Here is a 23,411-nt window from a genome sequence, read left to right as displayed (position 1 = left end):
CCTGAACTCACAAAGATCTGCCTCCCGCTATTTCTCTACTACATCTGGCCTTATCGCCTTTATTGATCAGATCAATTGTTTTTATTTATTTATTTTGAAACAGGGTTTTGTGTAGCCCAGGCTGGCTGGGCTGAGGCTGGCCTTGAATTCTTGATCCTCTTACACCTCCCAAGTACTATGAGTGCAGGCTCTTACCAAACTTTTCTGTATTCACTGTTTATTATTTATTGCCTGTCTCCCATCTCCAAAATGTAATATCCATAAAGGTAGGGGTTTTGCCTTCTTTGTCTTTCTGTGTATACAGCAGAACAAATTGAGGTGTCTAGGTACTAAGAAAATATTTACTGAGGGGCTGGGGCGATTGCTCTGTTGTTCTGAGGGCTTCCTGTTGCTTCAGAGGACCCGAGTTTGGTTCATGGCACCCAAGTTGGGCAGCTTAAGATCAACTGTAATTCCAGCTCCAGGTGATATGTCACCCTCTTTTGGCCTTTGTGGGCAATCACACACATATACACATAAAAATAAAACAAATTTAAAGTATTAAACGAACCCAGTAGGATCCATCTTTTTTCCTTTTTTCCCCTTCTTCCCTGCCTCCCTTCCATCTCTGTCTTTAGTATCCCAGCTTGGCCTTGAACACCTAATCCCGTTTACACTTCCCAAGGGCTGGAATTGTAGGCACAAGTCACCAAGCCCTGCTCATATTCATCTTTATCTTAGAAATTACTGAAGTCACTTAATTAAAAATGTAAGTCAGTGGATAATGTATTTATTTGCAAGCAACAGATACTTCCCAGGTTAAAAACCTGTCTTTAGAAACTGAAAGCACTAGACACAAACTTAGAGGCCATCAAGGGAAAGCATGGCTTACGAGGAAAAAAATAAAGTAGGAACTGCATCTTCCTGCGTTAGTTACTCAGATCAATAGCTGTGCTCCTTCTGGGGTGGTTTTTTCCCTTATTTGGCCCTCAGTGTCAAAGAAGGGCGCCACGCCCTGCGTTGTGTAGCCTTAACTGAGTTGTTCTGCCACGTCCCAGGGCTCCTGCCTTCAGAACTGTATTTAATTCGCCATTTATTTATTTATTTTTTTAACCTTCAAATCAGGATTCTGTGGCAGGGGCAAGAAAACTCTGAAGCTGTTTTGCAAACAATGCAAACTTAAAAAAAAAAAAAGTCGAAATTGTAAAAAAGGAAAAGAAAGTTGAAGGTACGCAAAGCGGCGAAGTGTCTGCAAGGCCACGCAGAACTGAGCGGGAAGGAGCCCGGTCCTCCTCCTTTCCCTGGAGAGGGACTATGAGCCAGTCCCCTAGCAAGCAGCTCCGGGCGTCCTCGGAATTCAGACGCAACCCGCTCGCACAGGTCCCGACTCGAAACAGGAGTCCGGAAGGAGCGCGGACCGCGGGCTCAGCCCCGGGAGCTGCGGGCCCGGCACAGCCGAGGAAGAGGGCGCTCCAGCGAGCCCACGCTCTGCGCTCCCCCGCGCCGCTCGCGCCCGCGCCCCTCCCCCGTCCGCGCCTCCCCTTTAAGCGCCCGGGCGCAGGCGGATTTGTGTCGGCGGAGCCGGGCGCCCGCGGCCTGACAGCCGCCGCGGCCGGGGTGGGGGTGGGGCTGCGCGCGCAGGGCCGGCCTCCGCCTCCCGCCGCCCTCGCCGCAGCGCGGCCGCGGGGAGCGCGCGCCGGGGGCGGGCCGTGGGCGGGCCGGCGGGGCAGGGGCGGGGAGGCCGGCCGGCGGGCGGCCGCGCTCGGGTCCGCCTCCGACTGCGGCGCGGCGGGGCGATGTGAGTGCCATGGCGAGGAGTCTCTGCGCGGGGGCCTGGCTGAGGAAACCCCACTACCTCCAGGTAGGCCGGCCGCGGCCCCGCCACGCGCCCTCCGCGCCGCGCCACGCGGGACTCCGCGCCCCGTCCTCCCTCCGCGCGCGCGCGCCCCGCCGCCCCCCGCGGACCGGCACCTGGCGGCGCGCCCTCCTCGGTCCCGGTTCGCCCCGCGTCCCGCTCCCCGGGCGCCGCCCCAGCCCTACGCCCCTCCGCGTCCCGGCCCGGGACGAGCCGCGGTCCCTCCTCTGCGTGCCCCCCCTTTCCTCGAGGGCCCCCAGACCTGCCATTCCCGACTCCGCGTCTCGAGTAGGAAAAGGTGGCGTGTCATTCCTCCATATTTCAGAGAATCGTGACCAATTGTTACACCGGTGGGTCCCCGAGTCCCCGCCAGCGGCGGTGCCTCGTGCAGAACCCCCGGGTTTGGGGTTCCCATCGCAACCCCGCTTTAAATGGGAGGGAGGAATCGGCGAGCCGAACCGAGGCGATGGGCATTCCGCTTTGGTAAAAGGAAAGGGGATAGTGACTGTCGCGAGGCTCTCCAGTCAGCTCCCCAGCAATGCGAACGCAATTCTCAGTCACGTCGTGTGTACTGTTGGCGTGTTAATTTTTCATGATTTTCTGTTCCGCTGCCAGCCGGCTTTAGAACCCCACTGCTGCCTTGGTGCACTGTTTGGTCACCAGGGGGACCTAGTAGACATCGTGAGCAGCTGATCGCAAATCCATCACTCCGATGGAAAAACAACTACAAATCAGTGCCGCACACATTGTCCACAGGGTTATGTGTTCCCACAGGACACTGCTTACATGAAAAGGCCTGAAGGTATGGGAAGGGTATTTTGGGTCAGCTGGTGGTGCTTCTTAAAAGTATGAAAAAAAAAAGTTGAGGAGGAACCATCACAGTCCAAGTGACTCTGACATTTTTATTTGAAATTTGTGTGTGTAAGTCATTACTCTGAAATGAGTGACATGCAGCAGATTGAAAAGATGACTGGACAGCTCATGGTATTAAGGGTGTGAGACTGAATGTTCTGTTTGTGGCAGCAACCACCAGAAATAGTTGTGCCTTGAGCACCAGTATTAGAACCCAATTTAGAATTACACCCTTTCCAGATGACCCTTTATTGTTGAAGGATCTTGTCATATTTAAATCTTTTAACTTAAACTACCTAGCTTTCTATTATTAGGTTTTTTTAGGTTTGGTAGAGCTATAGACTTTAGTTGTTTTGGCTCTAACTGCTTTCCACAGATGTGAACACAATGACACCTCTGTGGCACTACAACACAAGGGTTTTCTGATTTGATTGAGGCTATAGCTCAGAGGCACCTGGGTTCAATCCCCAGCAGCACAGAAAAGGAGTTTTAGAAATACTTATGCTTCCATTAGTGACAAACAGCATTTTTAGCTTTCTGGATTTGCATCATTGTCAATAATCAAATTAGAGTAAGCTTGTCAATGGGAAAGAGAGACCTCATTTCAAAAAAAAAATAAGGTAAACTCAAGATTTCTTTTTAAAGACAAGTTCTCACGTAGCCAGATTGGCTTAGATCTAGGCAGGTAGCTGAGGATGGCCTTGAACTTCTGATCTCCTCTGTTACTGTGTGTGTCACTACAGGAGTGCAGAGAGCACAAATCGGCTTTCAGTGTTGTTCCTGAGGGGCCACTTTCCTGGCTTTTTTGTTTTGTTTTCCAGAGGGTTTCTCTGTGTAGCTCTGGTTGTCCTGGAACTCACTCTGTAGACCTGGCCTCAAACACGCAGAGATTAGTCTGCCTCTGCCTCCTGTGTGCTGGGGTTAAAGGCGTGCGCACCACCACCTCCCTGTGTTTTTGAGACAAGGTCTCCAGTAGAACTCTCCAAACAGGTTAGGCTGACTGGCCTGTGAACCCAGAGATCCTCCTGTCTCACTTCTCCAGCCCTAGGATTTCAAGAGTGTGCAAGTGCTGGGCATCAAGTTCAGTTCCTCATGTTTGAGCAGCAAGCCCTTTACAGACTGAGCTAGCTCCATAGCCTCAACTTCTTCTTCCATTTCTCCTCTGCTTCCCTTCTTCCCAGTTGCACATTACCCCTAGCCGTCTATTAACTAACTAAATTTGATTTGTCATGGAGAGGGTTTATTGTGCACTATCTCCTTTGGCAGAACAAAAATAAAAACACTTTCCCCTTAACAGCTTGTTTATCCCTCCCTCTCTCTTCCCCCTCTCTCTCTGCCTCCCTTCCCTTCCCTCTCCCCACCAATATACAGCTAGTAACCCAGGCTGGCCTTGAACTCTGACCTTCCTGCTTCTACCTCCCAAGTGCAGGGATTACATGTGTGCACCACTGTACCTTGCTTCAGGGAAACCAATTCTGATTTTATGTTTTGAGAGAATGTCTTATAATACAAATACCTGTTTTGAGGGGTTTTCATTTTTATTTCTGTGTTCTTTTGAAATAAGGTCTTGCTATGTATCCTTGTAGGCTGCCTTGGTACTTGATATATAGTTCAGATTGGCCTCAGATTCATGGTGGACCTTCTGCCTTATCCTCTCAAGTACTGGATAATAGTCATGCCCTGTCACACCTGGCCAGATCCCTGATAGTAGTAACATTTCTGCACACGTACATTTCAAGTACAGAGAGGTAATCATTCAACAGGTGTAGGAGATACTCTTCCTTTGTGGGCAGGAAACAGCAGGGTACTAGATTTATTTCTAAGAGGAAGGGAGAGGAAGAGGAGATGGAGTTTTTAGAGACCAGTTTTATGTACTTGATAGTTTTGCTGTTTGTCTGAACTTGGTGGGGTTAAAGATGATTTATGTTCTAATTTAGGCCTTAGGGCTTGCAAGTTTCTTTTCCCTCATTTTTTTCTTAGCAGTTTTCCTTCTTTTCTTTCTTTCTTTTTTTTTTTTTAAGCTTTGGAGACAGACTTTCTCTGTGTAACTACCCTGGCTGTCCTGTAACTCTCTTTGTAGACCAGGCTGGCCTGGAACTCACAGAGATCTGCCTCCCAAGTGCTGGGACTAAAGGCAGGTGCCACCACACAGTTAGCATTTTTTTTCTTTAAAATTTATTTTTCATACAATATATTTTGATTATGTTTTCCTCTTCCCCCAGCTCCTCCCAGCTCCTCCCCATCTCTCTATCTACCCAACCTTATGTTCTTTCTCTTAAAAAAACAAAAACAAAAACAAAACCCCACAAAACAAAACACCATTAAGCAAAAATGCCAAAACAAAACAAAATGAGAATATTTATTTATTTATTTATGTCCCCCCCCATCCTCCCCTGTCCCACAGGATTTCTCTATGTAGTTTTGGAGCCTGTCCTGGATCTTGTAGACCAGGCTGGCCTCGAATTCACAGAGATCTGACTGGCTCTGCCTCCTGAGTGCTGGGATTAAAGTCATGTGCCACCACCGCCATCCAGTGAGAACATTTTTTTTTTTATTTTATGTGTATGATGTTTTGCCTGCATGTGTATGTGAAACATGTATGTACCTGGTGTCTGTGGAGGGTAGAGGAGGGCGTCATATCACCGGAACAGGAGTTATGGGTAGTTGTGAACCAATATGAGGGTTCTGGGAACTGAACCTGGATCTTTTTTGCAAGAGCAGTAAGTGCTTTTAACTGCTGAGCTATGTCTCCAGCCCTTTTCCCAATAATTTAGAAGGGGAAACCTAATCATTTGACTTGCAAGGAGCTTCACTCAGTTTCCATTAACCTTGATGTCAATGTGGTAGTTGCTGCCACTTCTAGAAAATTAAGCATCTTGAGCTAGTTAAAAACAAAAGTGCTGGAGAGATGGCTCAGCGGTTAAGAGCACTGGCTGATCTTCCAGAGGTCCTGAGTTCAATTCCCAGCAACCACATGGTGGCTCACAACCATCTGTAATGAGATCTGGTGCCCTCTTCTGGCCTGCAGGGATACATGCAGGCAGAATACTGTATACATAATAAATAAATAAATCTTAAACAAACAAACAAACAAAAAACAGGGCTGGGGATTTAGCTCAGCGGTAGAGCTTACCTAGCAAGCACAAGGCCCTGGGTTCGGTCTTCAGCTCTGGGGAAAACAAACAAACAAACAAAAAAAAACCAATAATTGAGTCCTTCCCCTGACCCCAAAAAACTTAGTATTTTGTGATTAATGTTATAATTTCTGCCATAAGCTATAATAGGAGTCTATGAGTTCCTAACTACTGTGATCATCTTTTTTGATACAGCCAAGAGATTCTACTACTTTCAAAGAAAAGAGCTTAGGTGCTGCATCATATAGTGAGATACTATTTAACAGTAAAGACTGAAATAGACCAGAGGTTGCTTAGAGTTGGGTGAAAAATAAAGTGTCTACTAATGGGGTAGGGTTTTTTTAAAAAAAGAAATTCTGTGGTATCTGAATTTAAAGGAGTAAATTCTATACTATATGAATTATAGTTCAGTAAAACAGAACAGAAGGATGAGAGGAAGTGAAAGGGAAGTGATCCATGGAGCTGATCCTGTGGACACTGACCTTTTTCTTCCTCCTTGCCCCAGCTTTCCCCGGTGCCAGCTTTTTGGTGCAGGCAGTAGTTGCTTCCAGGACAGCAGTGCAAGCGCAGTGTACAGCCTCTGCGTAAGTTAGCTAATAATCACGTCCCGTAGCACTGGTCAGTGCATCATTCCCAGAGCAGGCTAATGTACGGCAGCATCTTTTGCCACTGTTTTGTTGAAAAATTACCCAGGAAATAACACTTCCTGTATGTGCCAAGTGTTATAGTATATTCAACAGAGTTAGACTCTTGACTCTTGGCTCAGAAACTTGTTCTGTCACCAGCTTAAATAAACCACTCTTGGTTGGTGTTTCTTTTTCATTTACCATTATAGCATGAGCGTCTCAGGAACTGCTGGTTATGGTAACTGCATTGCACCTGCATGTGTTTTTAGCAGTGTGTTTTTTACAAATTGGGATCTATTTTTGTTTGGGGTTTACTATGATTGAGTAACCTTATAATTTGTTGGCTTTAGAGTAAGGATGATAACACAGTAGACCTATAATTTGTTGGCTTTAGTTTAGAATACCTGTTCTCTTCTGTCATTAAGCTCTGGAAGAATGAAAGTTAAAACAGTTTGGGACTGCTGGTCGGTGGTGGCTCACACCTTTAATCTTGGCACTCACGAGGCAGAGGCAGTCCTGTTCTGTAGAGTGAGTTCCAGGACAGCCAGGGCTACACAGTGAAATCCTGTCTTGAACCCCCCTCCCCACCCCTACTCCCCAAAAAAGGCAGTTTGGGATAATTTAATATGCTTAGGTTATAAACATTCTCCATTCCAGTCATTCTGCTCATACTCTGTAACATAGGAAAAGATTGTTCAAGTCTAATGATATTTGAAATCCAAGACTTCTTCCTTTGAAGATTTTCAAGCCCTTTAGGTAGAAAGGTTTTAAATTTCGACTGCCCTGGCATTTTTAGTATGTGTTCAGTCAGGGCTGTCACAAATGAATGGACAGACATTTTTGTTGTTGTTGTTGACTCTTTGAGAGAGTCTCCTGGACTTCTGTAATTATTTATCAGAGTGGCCTTGAACTTGTGGCAATCCTCTTGCTGCTGGGATACAGCTGTGCACCACCATATCAATGGCCTGATTAAATAAGACTGTTGATACTTATCAACATTTCTTTTGTTGTTTGTTTTTTTGAGACAGAATTATATGTTGGCTGTCCTTCCCTTACTTCCCAAGCGTTGTTATTATAAGCATGTCATCTATCATCCAAAATTTCTGATAACCTGAAAAGTTGGCTTACATTAGCACCATTTTTCAAATAGTTTGGTTCTTTGTGCCTTAATATGGGTAATTTGTAGGATTTAGTTCCAGGGAGAGTTACTGACATGTCAGTGGTAGCTGTAACAGTGTTGACAAATGCTAGAGTAAAAATAATAAGGCCTCCAGAAACTTCTGAATCAAAGGGTATTTAGAAGAGGTAGTTCTGTAATCCCAAAAGTTGGCAGCAGAAGACCATGCACTGACCTTTGCCTGAAATTAAATCTCTAGAGCTGTGATTAGCTCTCTGAAGTTTAGTGTGTATAGAGACCAATAATGCTTTAAATTCAGTGTATGCCTGCAGTTCCAGGATTTAGAAGGATGAGGAGTAAGATTAAAAGTTGTAATATATTCTGGGCTACCTAGTGAAACACGGTCTCAAAAAACCAAAAAAATGAAACCCAACTAAAGCATAGAGGTGGCATGTAGTCATTTGATATTACTATGCTTCTTGAGAACTTTAAAAAAATGATAAATTTGCTGGGCAGTGGTGGCACATGTCTTTAATCCCAGCACTAATTGGGGAGGCAGAGGTAGGCTGATCTCTGTGAGTTTGAGGAGACAGAGGCAGGTGGATCTCTGTGAGTTCAAGGCCAGCCTGGTCTACAGAGTGAGTTCCAGGACAGGCTCTAAAGGTACACAGAGAAACCCTGTCTCGAAAAAAACCAAAACAAAACAAAACAAAAAGAAATGATAAATTTTCTAGCAAATTCCATCCTTACTAACTTAAAAACTATTTTATTTTTATGTGTATTGGTGTTTTGTGCCTAGTGCCTGTGGAGGCCAGAAGAGGGTGTTGGATCTCCTGGAACTGAAGTTATGGATGGTTGTTAATCACTATTTGGGTGCTGGGAATTGAACCTAGGTCCTTTGAAAAAAACAGCCAGCATTCTTAGCTGCTGAGCCATCTCTCCAGCCCTCACAATACTTTTTTTGTTTATTTGTTTTTTGAGACAGGGTCTCACTATTTAGCCCTCGATGTCCTGAAACTCACTATGTTGTCTAGGATGGCCTTGAACTCACCAAGATCAGCCTGCTTCTGCCTCTTGTGCTGGTATTAAAGGTGTGCAACAAAACATCCAGCAACCTAAATATTTTTAAATGTACTTTATGCACTTTGAGTGTATCAGATCTCAGCCTTTTCATCTTGCAAAGTTGAGACTCCACCCACTGAACTACTCCCTATTTCCTTTTGGCTCCTACCCCACCCTAGTCCTTGGTAACCACATCCTATTTTCTGTTTCTATTAGTTTGACTCTCTTAAAATACCTCATGTAAATAGAACCCTGCAGTATTTTTCCATCCATTATCTCCCCTCCTCCCCTCCTCTCTCTCTCTTCTCCTTCTTCTCCCTCCACTTCTTTCCTGCTCTCTTTTCCCTTGCCTTCCTATCTCCCCTCTTCTCCCCTCTCTCCTTTCCTTTATCTCCCCCCCCCCCCAGTCTCACTGTATCGCCCAGACTTGTCAGGCACTCAAGATCCTTGTGCTTCGACCGCCTGACTAATAATGATAGTAATAATAATGATTCTTAATTTTAAGTTTTATCTTTGAGAGTTTCATACATGTATGCAACAAAATATGGTCACAACTACCTCTTACCCCTATTTTCTCCTCCAACTCCTCTTATATTTTCCCCAACATGGTCCCATCCCCAATTTTTTTTATAACCCAATAAATTCAGTTGGTGTTACCCATATGTACATGGAGTGTGGGGCTGTCCACTGAAGCTCGGAGACCTCCCAGTGGCCACTTCCTCAAAATAGAATGAATAGCTCCTCAGTAAGAGTTGGGATCTGTCAATCATCTACCCCGTCTATGATGAGATTTGGCTGGCTTGATCTTGTTCAGGACTTGTGCAGGTGACTACAGCTGCGGTGAGCTCCTGAGTGCAATGGCCATGTCATGTCCAGATGGCCATGTCTCAGATCTCTTCCCACCCTCCAGCTCTTACATTTTTCTCACTCCTAACGTTCCCTGAACCTTGCTGGTAATAGGGTTGATATAGATGTCCTGGTTAGGACCGAGCAACTCAGCCTCTTAGTCCCATCACTTTGATCAGCTACACATCTCTTCACTGTCTGCTGTCAACTGCAAAAAGAAGCTTCTCTGACCAAGGCTGAAAGCAGCCCAGGTCTGTCGGCACCAGAAACTGGGAAAATGGGATGACTGTAGTAGTTCTGTTTTTTTTTTTTTTCTTGTGGTGCTTGTGCTTGAACCCAGGAGCTTACACATGGTATGTAAGTTCTCCTAGTACTAACTACAGCCCCAGCTGGCTGTGGTGGTGCATGCTTTTAATCCCAGCCCTCAGGAGGCAGAGGCAGCGGAACCTCTCAGTTTGAGACCAGCCTGATCTACAGAGTAAGTTCCAGAACAGCCAAGACTATACAGAGAAACTCTGTCTTGAAAAACAAAACAGATAAAAAATAATAACATAGCCCCCTATTTTAATGCCTTTGTACATAGTTAAAAATTAATATTTTAGTTAGCACATAGAATAAAAGGTTTCATTGTGACATTTTAATCCTTATTTATCATATGTGTAATTTACTTTGTTTATATCCTTGCCTCCACCACCCTTTTTTGTTTCCTTCCTTCTCTTCTGTTTCCTTTTCTGCCTCCTAAATATTGCCTCTTTTGCTTTTGTATGTGTGTGTTTCTATAATCTGAATATGAGGGAGAATGTGCAATACTTGGTTTTTCTTTCCTCTCTAGTTCCCCTCTCCTTCCTTCAAACCCCTCCTCCCTCTTAACTACATCACAACCCACATGTAATAAATCTTCATGCTATTCTTCATAGTTCTTCATAGTGGCCATATATTTTTTACATACCTACCAATAGTGTGTAAGGATTCCATTTTTTCCATACTCTCTTGAGCACTTTCTTTTTGTTTTCAGTATAGTAGCCATCCTAGTGGTCGTGAGGAGATAGCTCATTCTGGTTCTGATTTTGTTTCCCTCATGACTAATGATATTGAGCATCATCTTGTATGCTTGCAGAACATTTGTAGATCTTTTTTAAGGAAAAGTTTCTTCTTGATTTATTGTTTCAGTTTGATATTTTTCAGTGAGGTTATGGGTTACTGTAAACATATTCCTCTTTCTTTGCAAATAACAGAATAACTATATCTCTGGACATTCCTGAAAGAAAGATTTTTAAATGTACTTACAACCTTCTGAATGAATTAGTGCACAGACATAACAAGTCAATTACTAGGTTATTAGATCTTACCATTAGTGCCACATTTCACTCCTTGCTCTTCATTTCTTGAAAAATCAGGCAGGTAGATCTCTGAGTTTGAGGCTAGCCTGTTACAACACAGAGAAAGGAAGAAAGGAAGGAAGAAAATCAGAGTTTCCTGGTCAAATGCCAGTCTACAAACCCTTCCTTAGATCTAATTTTACTTTTATTTATATTTAATTTTTTAATTTATTTACTTTTATGTGCATTGGTGTTTTGCTTGCAGGTAAATCTGTGTGAGAGTGTCAGATCTTGGAGTTACAGACAGTTGTTAGCTGTCATATGGGTGCTAGGATTTGAACCTGGGACCTTTAGAAAAGCAGTCAGTACCCTTAACCTCTAAGCCATCTCTCCAGCCCTATATTTAATTGTTTTTAAGACAGGGTTTCTCTATTATGTAGCTCTGGCTGTTCTGGAACTCACTATGTAGATCAGGCTGGCCCTCTGGGATTAAAACAATGCACCACCACCTAGCCAGCTTTGGTGGGACATGTTTTTAATGCCAGCACTTGGGAGGCAGAGGCAGAGAGGCAGGCAGTTCTTTGTGAGTAGGAGACCAGTGTGGTCTACATAGTGAGTTCCAGGATAGCCAAGGATATGTAGAGAGACCCTGTCTCAAAACAACAAAACAAAACAAAAGCAGTGTACCACCAAATTTGGCTAAGAGCAATGTTTCTTTTTTCTTTCTTGTTTTTTGAGACAGGGTTTCTCTGTGTGGTTTTGGTGCCTGTCCTGGATCTCGCTCTGTAGACCAGGCTGGCCTCGAACTCACAGAGATCCACCTGCCTTTGCCTCCCGAGTGCTGGGATTAAAGGTGTGTGCCACCACCGCCGGCATGCAATGTTTCTTAATGTGAATATCACTGACATTTTGGACTAGGTATTTTTGTGTGTGTGTGTGTGTAAAGTTCTGTACTGTAGAATATTTAGCAGCATTCCTGGTTTATATCCATTATATGCTATTGACATCATCCAGTAGGGGCAGTCACATTTCTTCAGCATTGCTAAATTTCTTTGGTGGGAGAAAAATAGCAATTGAATATAGTTATGAGAATAAGAGGATTCACTGTGCTTTTCTTTTACATTTTATGTAGGTTTTTTATACATTTAAATTTTTGTATGTTTGTTTGTTTTTTAGCTCTGGTTGTCCTGCAACTTACTTTGCAGACCAAGCTGACTTTAAACTCAGAGAGCTACCTACCTCTGCTTTCTGAATGATGGGATTAAAGATGTGTTCTACCAGACTTGGTTTATGCATTTTAAAGATAAATTTAGCTGGGTTTCATAATAACTAAGCCCCGCCCCCACACATACTCAGGGTTTCTCTGTGTAGCCCTAGCTGTCCTAGAACTCAATTTATAGACCAGGCTGGCCTCGAACTCACAGAGAGCTATCTGCCTCTGCCTCCCGAATGCTGGGATTAAAGGCATGTGCCACCACCATGTCCACCCCATAATAACTTAGTATGACTAGAAATGTATGAACTGTCTAGAGTTATATTAAGGGACAGAATGAGATTGAAAGAGCCTTTTTTTTTTTTAAGGTAGAGTCTCTCTGTACTAGTTACCTTTCTGTTGCTGTAATAAAACCCACCATAACGGGCGGGCGGGCGGGCGGGCGGCATCCCAGCACTCAGGAGGCAGAGGCAGGCAGATCTTTGTGAGTTCGAGGCCAGCCTGGTCTACAGAGTGAGATCCAGGACAGGCGCAAAGCTACACAGAGAAATCCTGTCTTGAAAAAACAACAACAACAACAACAACAACAACAAAACAAACAAAAAACCCCACTATAACCAAGGTGACTTATAGATGGAAGGGTTTGCTTAAGGATTCAGAGGGAATAGGAGTCTATCACCATCATAGAGGAGATCATGGCAGCAGGCAGGCTTGGTGACAGGAGTAGCTGAGAACTCACTTCTGGAGAGAGTAAGCTCAAAATGGCAAAGGTCTTCAAGCTTTCAAAACCCACTCTTCAGTGGGAATTCCCCCGCCCATGACCTTGGGCTCTCTGGTCTGATAGAGGCAGTACTTCTTATCTGCCTATGTGACCACTTAAAAGGGAGGAGAAAGGGAGTCAAGCTCTTTTGGGTGGTGAAGACCACATCAGGAGGCGTGAAGCAGCATATGATCAGTCCCCAGCTTTCCAAGTACTCTGCAACTGGATTTACCTTATCCTGTATCAGTGAGTCTGTTTTCCCCATAGAACTCCTTAACAAATTGATGTATATAGATCATTGAGGTTCTCATTACAAGTGGCACCCAATGTGACCTGAACCTGAACCTGATGCCTGTGGCTAGTCCACATGGCCTGCCTGAGCCTCCCACATCCCACCCCCACCCCAGCCTCCGTGGCTGCCTGCCCCCTGCCTGGCACTTCCTGGCACACACACAATTGTGCTGTGTGCCATTACCACCACCCCCACCCCCCAGCCAGTCTGCCCAGCTCGGCTCCATTCCACCCCACTCATATCTGCTTGTGGTGCCTGCGTTTCAACGCCTCCAAGTTGCTTTCAGCCCCATCAATAGGCAACAGTCAGCTGCAGCAGGCTCACTCAGACTCACCCCAGAGGCTCGAGCACTCAGTGCATGGAGCTGCAGGTCCAGCTGAGCTCCCAGCAGTAAGATAAGCTCCCAAGATAAAATAGATCAATATTTTCTCTAGTTTTGCAAAATGCAAATGGATTAGATATTGTTGCTGTAATTCTTACTTAATAACTGTTTTTGTTTTACTATAGTAAGGTTAAAACCTTCCTTTTTAATTAGACAAAAAAGGGGAAATGCTGTGGGATAATGCTCTTGTACACTGTAAAGATTTGTCACTCAAATTGGCTTATAAAATGCTGATTGGCCAGTGGCCAGGCAGGAATTGTAGGTGGGGTGACCAGACTAGAATTCTGGGAAGAGGAAGGGTGGAGTCAGGAGTCACCAGCCAGATGCTGAGGAAACAAGATGAGAATGCTGCACTAAGAAAAGGTGCCAAGCCACGTGGCTAAACATAGATAAAAATGATGGGTTAATTTAAGTGTAAGAGCTAGTTAGTAATACTTGAGCTGCTGGCCAACATCAGTAAGTAATGTTAAGCCTCTGAGTCAATTATTTGGGAAACAGGCAGGTGGGAGAGAAACTTCTGCCTACACACTCCCAGTGACATACCTCTAGTAAGGCCATATCTTCTAAGCCTCCCTGAACAGGTGAAGCAAGGGCCAGGCATTCGAATGCCAGCGACTATGGATGTAACTTTGTAGTAGGGTGCCTGCTAATCATGCACAAGGTCCTGTTCCTTGCAGCATTGAGGGGAAAGGTAATACTAAAGAAGAGATTTAGAAGAGAGCTATGTATTTTGCAATGCTGTTCACAATAACTAAGTTATGCAACCAACCTAGATGCCAACAACAGAGATACAGATAAGAACAAATTTGGTATGTGTATACTGATTTTTTTTTTTTTTTTTTAGCCATAAAGAAGAATCAAATCACTAGGTGTTGTGGTACATGCGTTTAGTCCTAGCATTAGGGAGGCAGAGGCAGGCAGATCTGAGATTGAGGCTAGCCTGATTTATAGTGTGAGTTCTAGAAGAGCAAGAGCTATGCAGAGAAACACTGTTTTCAAAAAAAAAATTGAAGAAGAGGAGGAGAAAAAGAAGGAAGAAGAAGAAGAAAGAAGAAAAAAAGAACCACCACCACCACCAAGTCATATTGCTTGCAGGAAAATGGATGAAACTAGAGGTCATCATGTTAAGTGAACTGAGACAATCTCAGAAAGTCAAATATTGACTTTTTTCTCTAATTTGTGGTTTCTAGATCTTACATAGCCATGTAAAACCATGTATGTATTGTTTTAAAAAGAGAAAGAACTGTATGTTCATCGACCTGGCAATTACTATGGAAAAAGTCTGGGGTATTTATTACAAAAGGAGAAACGCAAATACTAAATTTGGAAACTCTTGTTTATTACAGTAGTCAGTGCTCAAGTCTTTTGTGTATTGTGCAGACTAAATCACAGATGAATGCATCGTAGCGTTTTGTTGTTTTGCTGGCCGGCCTACTAGAAGGGCTTGCTCTACCAGTTCAGAGACATCCTCCTTCAGCATCATCTTTACCAAAGTCCAGATCTCACTGGGCCTCCCTCTTTTTATACTCGTCCTTCAGTGGACTCGCTTTTCTCTCCTCCTTTAGTGGCCTTCCTTTACTCACAGGAGGCCTGTTCTGTGGGGAGCTTGGCCTTTATGCCTGCCACTGCCACCACAGATGCAATTTGTCCAGCAGTCTTGAGATACTTGACTTTTCCAAGCATACCAGCGTGGCACTTAGCTCTCATGTCTACCCTATCCTTTCTCTTTGTTTTAAATTTTTTTTTTTATTTTGCAGTGCTGTGGATCGAACCCAGAGCATGTACATGCCAGACAAATGCTCTATCATGTAACCACTTCCCAGTTCTACCATTTCCTCTTTGTCCCTAGTGCTCTTTATATGTTTATATCTGCTTATCTGTTTGTTTGTTTGTTTGTTTTTCAAGACAGGGTTTCTGTGTAGCATTTGGATCCTGTCCTGGAACTCACTCTGTAGATCAGGCTGGCCTCGAACTCACAGAGATTCACCTGCCTCTGCCTCCCAAGTGCTGAGATTAAAGGTGTGCGCCATTACCACTGGGTTGCTTATCTGTTTTATTCTCACTTATCTTTTAAGTCTCAATTCAAAGAGGAGATGACCTTTGAACAGTCCCTCACTAGTACCTCCCGCTGTTAGTCATCTTTTGTTTGTCCCGTGCTCTAAACAAATGATAGCCAGCACCCGTGTCTCTTACCTGATCCTGAAGCATCATCAGGGATTTCCTATCTTTTCTCAAAGTTGTCAGCTCCTTGGGAGCTGAAATGTCCGTTTCCTCTCTGTGTCCCTTATGCCTGGCTCAGAGCAGGGGGGCCAATAAATGTTTGTAGAGTGCAGTGAATCTGCTTATTATAGAGATATGGAGGGGGTTTTCCTGGGGAGTGGAGCAGGGGTGTTTTATTTGTTCATTTGCTTGGTTGAGAAAGGGTTTTGTATGTATACCAGGCTGACTTGAACTCTAAGTGATTCTCCTGCGTTGGCTTCTTGGTGCTGGGCCACACATATGCACCACTACAGCAGGCTCAAGACAGGGTTTTATGGAACTGGTTAGATACGTTAATTCCTTATGTCAAAGAACGTGGACATAGTCAGTAAAGTGCATGGCTGATCGGATACTACAAGCCATGAGTCCTTCCTTCCTGTCTGACCTGCTTTTCTCCCAGACCATTTGTCTCACTTGTCTGGTAACTGCACCTCTAACCTCTGTGTCTGTAAAGAATATTGTATATATCCTAAGAGCTACCTAAGATGATGAATGCGGATGCTGGAAGAAATTAATAAAATACACAATAAGGAAATTTTCAAATATTTTTTTATGGTAGCTGGTTTTATGCCATACTGACTTTTAACTCACAGAATTCCACCTGAGTCCTCCATGCTCATGTGAACAATGCTACTTAATTTTAACTTTTTATTATATTTTTATTCAGATATATTTATGTGTGTATGTATGTGTGTGGTTGCATACATGATGTGGCATAGATATGAAGGTCAATTTGTTGCAGGATATATTTTTTCCTTCCACTTTGGATTCAGAGACTCAAACTTAGATTATCAGGCATGATAGCAGGCACATTTATGCATTGAACCATCTCACCAACTCAAGAAACCTTAATTAGATTCAACAAGGCACAAAAAAAACATTGAACAGATATGAAAGGTAGCAGGGGGACTTCAGAAGAAGGGGCTTGGAAGGTAACGGAGTGGGGAAATGATCAAGGTATATTATGTAGCTGTATGAAATTGTGAAAGAAAAAATAAATATGAAAACTAAAAATGGTATTACATTATCATAGGTTTTTAATTTTCCACGAAATAAAACCTCTCTTATAAACCTGAGATCAGTAGACTAAAGCTTGTAGTAGTCACCTGAAGTAACGGACCTTAACAGTTGCCTCTGTTATTAAGCCCATTATTAGGAGGATTTTTCCCTTCCCAGAGAACACCACATATCTGCCACTAGGGAAGAAAATGTGGCATTTGCAAATTCCCTAGATTTGCTTGCTTTTTGACATTGCTGTTAAAGAATAATGATTTAAAACTAGTCCTAATAAAATACAAGTTATGTTTGAGAGCATCACAGGCCTTTTCCCCTGAGTTTTCTTATTGAATGATTACCTGGTTACACTCAGCTGTAGGTGAAGACATTTTTTTTCTTTTATTTGCCCCTAACTCCAAATGAACTGGGCTAGTTGAAGAGCATCAAACCATTTTAATAATGAAAATGACTCTCACCTCCAGAGAGAGAGCATCAAAAGGGAGGACTGGGTATCAGTTGATTTTGTACATATTTTAAAAAGGCAAAGTAAATGTTCCTAGCATACTGTGATTTATGTCTTAAGACCCAACATAATCAAAGTTTGTTCTGGCCTAAGATGAAAGACATCTCTAATTTTAGAATTCCCTAAAATGTGATTCTATAAATACTATTCAGATCAGACCTAGTTTGTATGCTAAGATTACATTTCTTCTCTCTAGGGGTAGGGTAATGGTCCTTGGGATCCCAAGCTCCCAACATTAATAGCAACTGGATACTCTTTTCTCATATACCATAATCAGGGTAATGGTTGTCCTGCTATAATGTCTTTATTTTCTTTGGGCGTGGAGTGCGGTTTGGTTTTGGTTCTTTAAAAAAAAAAAAAGAAAAAGAAAAAGAAAAACGAAAAACAAAACAAAAAAACTCAAGATATTACTTTGTAGTTCAGGCTGGCCTGGAACTCATGAATATAGCCTAGGCTGGTCTCAAACTCATGACAGTCCTGCCTCTGCCTCCTGAATGCTGAGATTAAAGGAGTACATCACCATACCTGACTTTTCTTTCCTTAAAAACAAATCCCTTGCCCTGTGCTGCAGACTGTACTCTGGTTGCTGCCCAGCTCTTCTGCCCTCTTTCAGTAAACTCAGTAAGTACAAAATTTTTTTCTAGGTGTTTTATGATTGCCTTCTTGATTCTTTTTTTTTTTTTCCCTGCCACAACATGCCTTTGTCAAAGTGCCATTTTCTTTTCTGTACTCTTTCTTATATTTTATGTTTTGAATCCCCTCTTTTTAAAATTAGAACCAATACTCCTCCATTCTTCAAATCACATGGATTTTCTGGGCTTACAACACATTGTCTTCCTGGGATTCCCTCCTCTCTCTGTGTTGGACGCACTGTTTTTAGGATCCTGAGTTTTCCTCTGTCCTGGTTTATGCCGTCATCTTACTGGGGCACATCCTGAAGTAAGTTCTTTAGGAAGGATGTGAGGGAAATGAACCTCAGTGCTTTCATGTCTGAAATCGAGTCTGTTATATTCTAGTTCCTATTTGTTACTGAGCTGGGTGCAGAATTTGGGGCCAAAAGTTTGTTTGTTTGTTTTTTTCTGAAAATTTGAAAACATGGCTCCTTATCTACTATTATCATCTTTTTTGTTTGTTTGTTTGTTTTTTGTTTTTCGAGACAGGGTTTTTCTATGTAGCTTTGCGCCTCTCCTGGAACTCACTTGGTAGCCCAGGCTGGCCTTGAACTCACAGAGATCCGCCTGGCTCTGCCTCCCGAGTGCTGGGATTAAAGGCGTGCGCCACCACTGCCCGGCTACTATTATCATCTTTGTTGCCAAGAAGCCAGTTTGAGTCTCAATCCTTTGTATGTGATCAGGTGATCTCTTTTTCCTTTTTATAGTTGTTTTGAAATTCCCTGAGAGTTTGGTACAGGCTCTGTATTAGTTGTATTGGGCATTAGCTGTGCCCTTTGGATAGTCTTTTTGTTTGTTTTTTTAAGATAGGGTCTTACGATGTAGTTTCTGTGAGTTCGCTCATTTTTGTCTACTTCTACCTCCCAAGTGCTGGGATTAAAGGCATATGCCATCTTGCCCACATCCCTTTGGGTCTTGAGACTTACAACTTTCTTATCTCAGCTCTAGGATATGCTGACTGAATAGTTGCTTGTATTCTTCTGTTTCCTCTAAGGCTTTTGTCAGATAGTATGTCTCTTGTATTACTTCCATGTGTCTTATGTACTTTATTATGTCCATCTTTTTCATAAGGTGTCCAAAAGTAACTTGGGGAGGAAAGAGTTTATTTCAGCATACAGGTCTAAGTCCGTAGTGAAGGGAGGCCAGGCCAGCGTTCAAAGTAGAAACGTGAAGGCAGGCACTAAAGCAGACCCCGTGGAGGAACGCTGCATGCTGACTTGCCTTTCCTGGACTACTCAGCTTCTTTCCACAGTCCAGGCGCAACTGCTTAGAGATGGCACTGCCTGCGTGAGCTGCACCCCTCCTACATCAATTAGTAATTAAGAAAATACCCCACAGATGTGCCCACAAGCTAATTTCATGGAGGCAGTTCCTCACCTGAGGCTCCCTTTTTTCAGTGTGTCAAGGTAACAACCAAGAATAACTATCACACAGGGTCTCGTGAATCCCAGGCTGGCCTTGAGCTTGCCAGATAGCTGAAGTTGACATGAATCCTTTTCTTAAAAAAATTAAAAATGGGGCGTGCTGAAGAGATGGCTCAGAGGTTAAGAGCATTGACTGCTCTTCAAGAGGTCTGGAGTTCAATTCCCAGCAACCACATGGTGGCTCATAACCATCTATAATAAGATCTGATGCCTCTTCTGGTGTTCAGGCAAAACATGCAGACAGAACACTGTATACATAATAAATAAAATAAATCTTTAAAAATAAAATAAAAAAGTGTGTGCATGCTCTCACACCACCGTATGTATGTAAGTGGAGGTCAGAGGACAATTTTTAGGAGTTGATTCTCACTTTGTACCGTGGGTTCTAGGGATCAAACTCAGGTTGTTAGTCTTGCATAACAAGTGCTTTTACCCACTGAGCCATCTCCACAGCCAGACTTCTTAACCTGAACCTGAACTTCTTAACCTCCTGCTTCCACCTCTAGATGCCGATTTTTATATGTATGTGTCGGCATGTCTGGTTTATGTAGTACTGGGAATCTAACCAGTGGTTCATGCATGCTAGGAGAGTGCTTACCAACTGAGCTAAAATCCCAGCCCTCTCATTGTTTTTAAATTTGTTTCCAGATCATCTGTTTGCTTTCCTTATTTTTCTTTCTTTTCTTTCTTTCTTTCTTTCTTTCTTTTTTTTTTTTTTTTTTTTTTTTTTTTTTTTTTTTTTGGATTTTCAAGACAGGGCTTCTCTGTGTAGTTTTGGTGCCTAATCTCCCTCTTTAGACCAGGCTGGCCTCGAACTCACAGAGATCCACATGGCTCTGCCTTCCTAGTGCTGGGATTAAAGGCGTGTGCCACCGTCGTTTGGCCCTTATTTTTCTAAACGCTTCTGAAATTCCAAGTATTTAAAATTTGTTAAAAAGGGTTCTTCCAAGTTTGTTTTGTTTGTTGGAGTGCTGGGGATTGAACCTAGGGTGTCACATGCCACTGAGCTACATTTCCAGCCCTATTTTTTTTTATTTTATTTTATTTTTTTTGTGGATTTTCCTCTCTAGTATGTTCACAGCTTTCATAGGAGTTTTGAAGAATGTTTTATTTTCCCTCTATTTTAATGTTTGTTTTCTTAACTCTTCTTTTTCATGCCCCTGGATTTTTTTCATGTACCTGCTGATCTTTGGTTGTCTCAGAAAGGGTTGGGTAACTGGTGTGGTAGAGGTGGTTCTGTTCTTTCAGTAGACTCTTGACTGTTGGTGGCTGTTGTTTGCTCTATGGTCTTAGGCCCTTTGTGTTACTGGAGTACTTTCCTCTGGTCATCCTGCACCCACACAGACGTTTTTTGGTTTTTAGAAGCTAGCTTTCACAGTGCAGCTTACTCAAAGTGGCCTGGTGTTTACTATGTAGCCCAGGCAGGTCTCCCTCTCCCAGAAATACTGTCTCTGTCTGCTGAGTGCCGGGGCTACAGGCATGTATTACCAGGCCCAGCCAGAAACCTGTTTTTTGTTTTTGGTTTTTTTGCTAACCTCTTGAGTCGGGGAAGCAATCAGGCTGCCAACCAGCAAGGTCCAGGTACAGCTCCTCAGATATTCCCACTGTCATCAGACTCACCCCCTCACTCCTGTCATCTTTGCTGCTGGTTGGCACCAAGCCCAGCGCCCTCAGGTGTCCTAAGGAGCCAGGTTGGCTCTGGATTCCTTCAGGCTTCCCATAAGCAGTCTGGCTTCCAGTCCCTTTAGGCTGTCGATGGAGTGTTCTGGCCTATGGCTTTCTCTACTTTGCTCCTTCATCGGTAGAATTATGTTTACCTTTTGAATTCTACCATTTCATTAGGACTTTTATACAAGTGAATGTCCTGCTTTCTCTTTAATGTTTGCAGTTTATTGCTTCTTTTGCTTATTTGAATATAGTATGGCAAGCTTGTGAATAGCAAACATATATCTTCAGTCTAAGGTCTTGAACTGAAAGTTCTGAAATGAATTTTAATCTTCCTGCTTGAATATTTACCTGCCCTATTTATCCTTATGCCTGCAGTGTGTTTAGTTGTTACAGATTTAGTAAGTTATTTCAACAAGATAAGGCAAGAGAATAGAGTAAATAGCCCTAGATTACATCAGACTGGAAAGCTTGATAGCTAGGGGACTGGGGAGGTGGCTCAATATGCAGAGTACTTGAATTATGGCCTGAGTTCAGATCCCCAGCCCCACACTAAAGCCAGGGATGGCAGAGTGCACCTTTCACTCCGTGCTGGGGTAGGGATGGGGTGGGTGCTGGGGTTCACTGGCAAGCAAGTCTGGCTAAAACTGTGAGCCTCAGGTTCAGTGAGAGACCCTGAGTGGAAAAGGTGGGGATTGATAAGAAGACACCAGATGTCATGTCAGCCTCTGTGTTCCAAATGTGCATCACGGGTGCACACACATGTGCTCTCTCTCTCCCTCTCCCCCCAATGGCCCCAAACTCAATTAACTCAATAAACCTAAATTTTCAAAAGAGTGTGTACAGATGCCTAATAGGTATAGGGAAAATGCTCCATGTAACTAAATGTTATGGTTAATACTGATGTCAACTTGACAGGATCTAGATAGAATAACCTAGGAGACAAACCTCTGGGCATGTCTGTAAGGAGTTTTCTAGATGGGTTAATTGAGGTGAGAAAAGTTTAAATGTGGACAGCACCATTTCATGCACAGGGGTCTGGACTGAATACAAAATAGAAAGGAGAGTGTGAACTCGGCACCAGCGTTCACTTTTCTCTGCTTCTGACTGTGGACACAATGTGATAAACTTCTCTAGCCTTCTCTGCCATGATGGACTCTACCTTCCAACTCAAGGCTAAAATAACCCTTTCCTCAAGTTAGGTATTTGATTACAGAAGTGAGCAAAGTCACTAATACACTAACACCAGAGAAACACAAAACAAAAGCACAAATGGGATATGACTTCACTTCAGGATTGGGGAGATAGGTCAGTGGTAGATTGCTTGCCTCACAAGCATGAACACCCAAGTTGGATTCCTAGAACCTGTGTAAAATGTTGGGCGTGGTGATTCATACTTGTAATCCTAGTAACTGGGAAGGTGGGGACAGGAGGATCCTTAGAGTTCTCAGACTAGACATTTTAGCTTCATCTGTGAGCCCTATGTCCCAGTGAGGGACCTATGAGATAATTTATTCCCCTAGGACAGAGAAGGAATAAACAAACCTTCTTAGTCCATTATAGCAGGGTAGTTTGGTGAATTTATAACCTTAATTATTATAATTTAAGCAACAGTCTAATTTGCTTCAGTCTGATTCTTAGCTTTCAAGTGCAGTTGCTCCTTTGATGGATATTGTGTTGTTATTTTGATGCACCTCATTTTGAAGTTGTCCTGTCCTTATCAAAAAATATTCATTGTTCAACTGCTCACTTGCATGGATTCCCTGTGCAAGTGTACCTTGACTTTTTTTGTTTTGAAATAGTCTCTAGTCCAGGCTGGCCTCAAGATTAATACATAGCAAAGGATGACCTTGACCTTCTGATCCTGCCTTTAACCTCCCAGGTGCCAGGATTACTGGTGAGTGCCACCACACCTAGTTAATGTCACTATGCCAGATGGTTTATATGGTACTAGAGGTCCAATCATAGCCTTCCTACATGCCTAACACCCTGACAGTTGATCTACATTCTCAGCCTACTTTGACTTTTTTGTGTTTTAGACAAGGTCTCACTAGGAAGCCCTGCCTGGCCTGGAACTCACTATGTAGACAGGCTGACCTGGAACTCACAGAGATCTACCTACCGCTCTTTCCCAGGTGCTGGACTTTCAGGCTTGTAATACCTCACCTGGCAGTCCTACTTTGACTTTTATCTTGAAATATGGGTGTACTTTTCAGCAGAGAATGGAGCATGAATAGTTTACAGAAATCAGTTTCCAGATCTTTGAATCCCCTGAGTGTGTCTGTGATGAACATTTAGGCCATCCTACCCTTCTCCTGTGCAGTTGCTGCTTTCCCACTTTGCAAAAAGGAAGTCAAGAGATCCACCAGGATCTTATAGAAAGGTTCCTTGCCCTGTTGAAAACTCTACCAGAATGTCAAAGGGCAAGTGAAAATA

General features: G+C 43.3%; 1 protein-coding gene across 1 annotated transcript in view; it reads left to right on the top strand.

The window, feature by feature from the left end:
* Window positions 1-1,714: 1,714 nt before the first annotated feature.
* The window catches only part of Dipk1a (divergent protein kinase domain 1A), an 85,185-nt gene continuing 63,488 nt past the window's right edge, over window positions 1,715-23,411 (top strand). Inside the window, exon 1 of the mRNA XM_059274929.1 lies at window positions 1,715-1,840. Within this exon, the coding sequence (XP_059130912.1) occupies window positions 1,787-1,840 (54 nt within the window). The 5' untranslated portion in view covers window positions 1,715-1,786. The remainder of the gene's footprint in view (window positions 1,841-23,411) is intronic.

The sequence above is a fragment of the Peromyscus eremicus genome, chromosome 10 (assembly GCF_949786415.1).
Source record: "Peromyscus eremicus chromosome 10, PerEre_H2_v1, whole genome shotgun sequence".
Taxonomy (NCBI): Eukaryota; Metazoa; Chordata; class Mammalia; order Rodentia; family Cricetidae; genus Peromyscus; species Peromyscus eremicus.
This window is presented reverse-complemented; position numbering and strand designations above follow the sequence as displayed.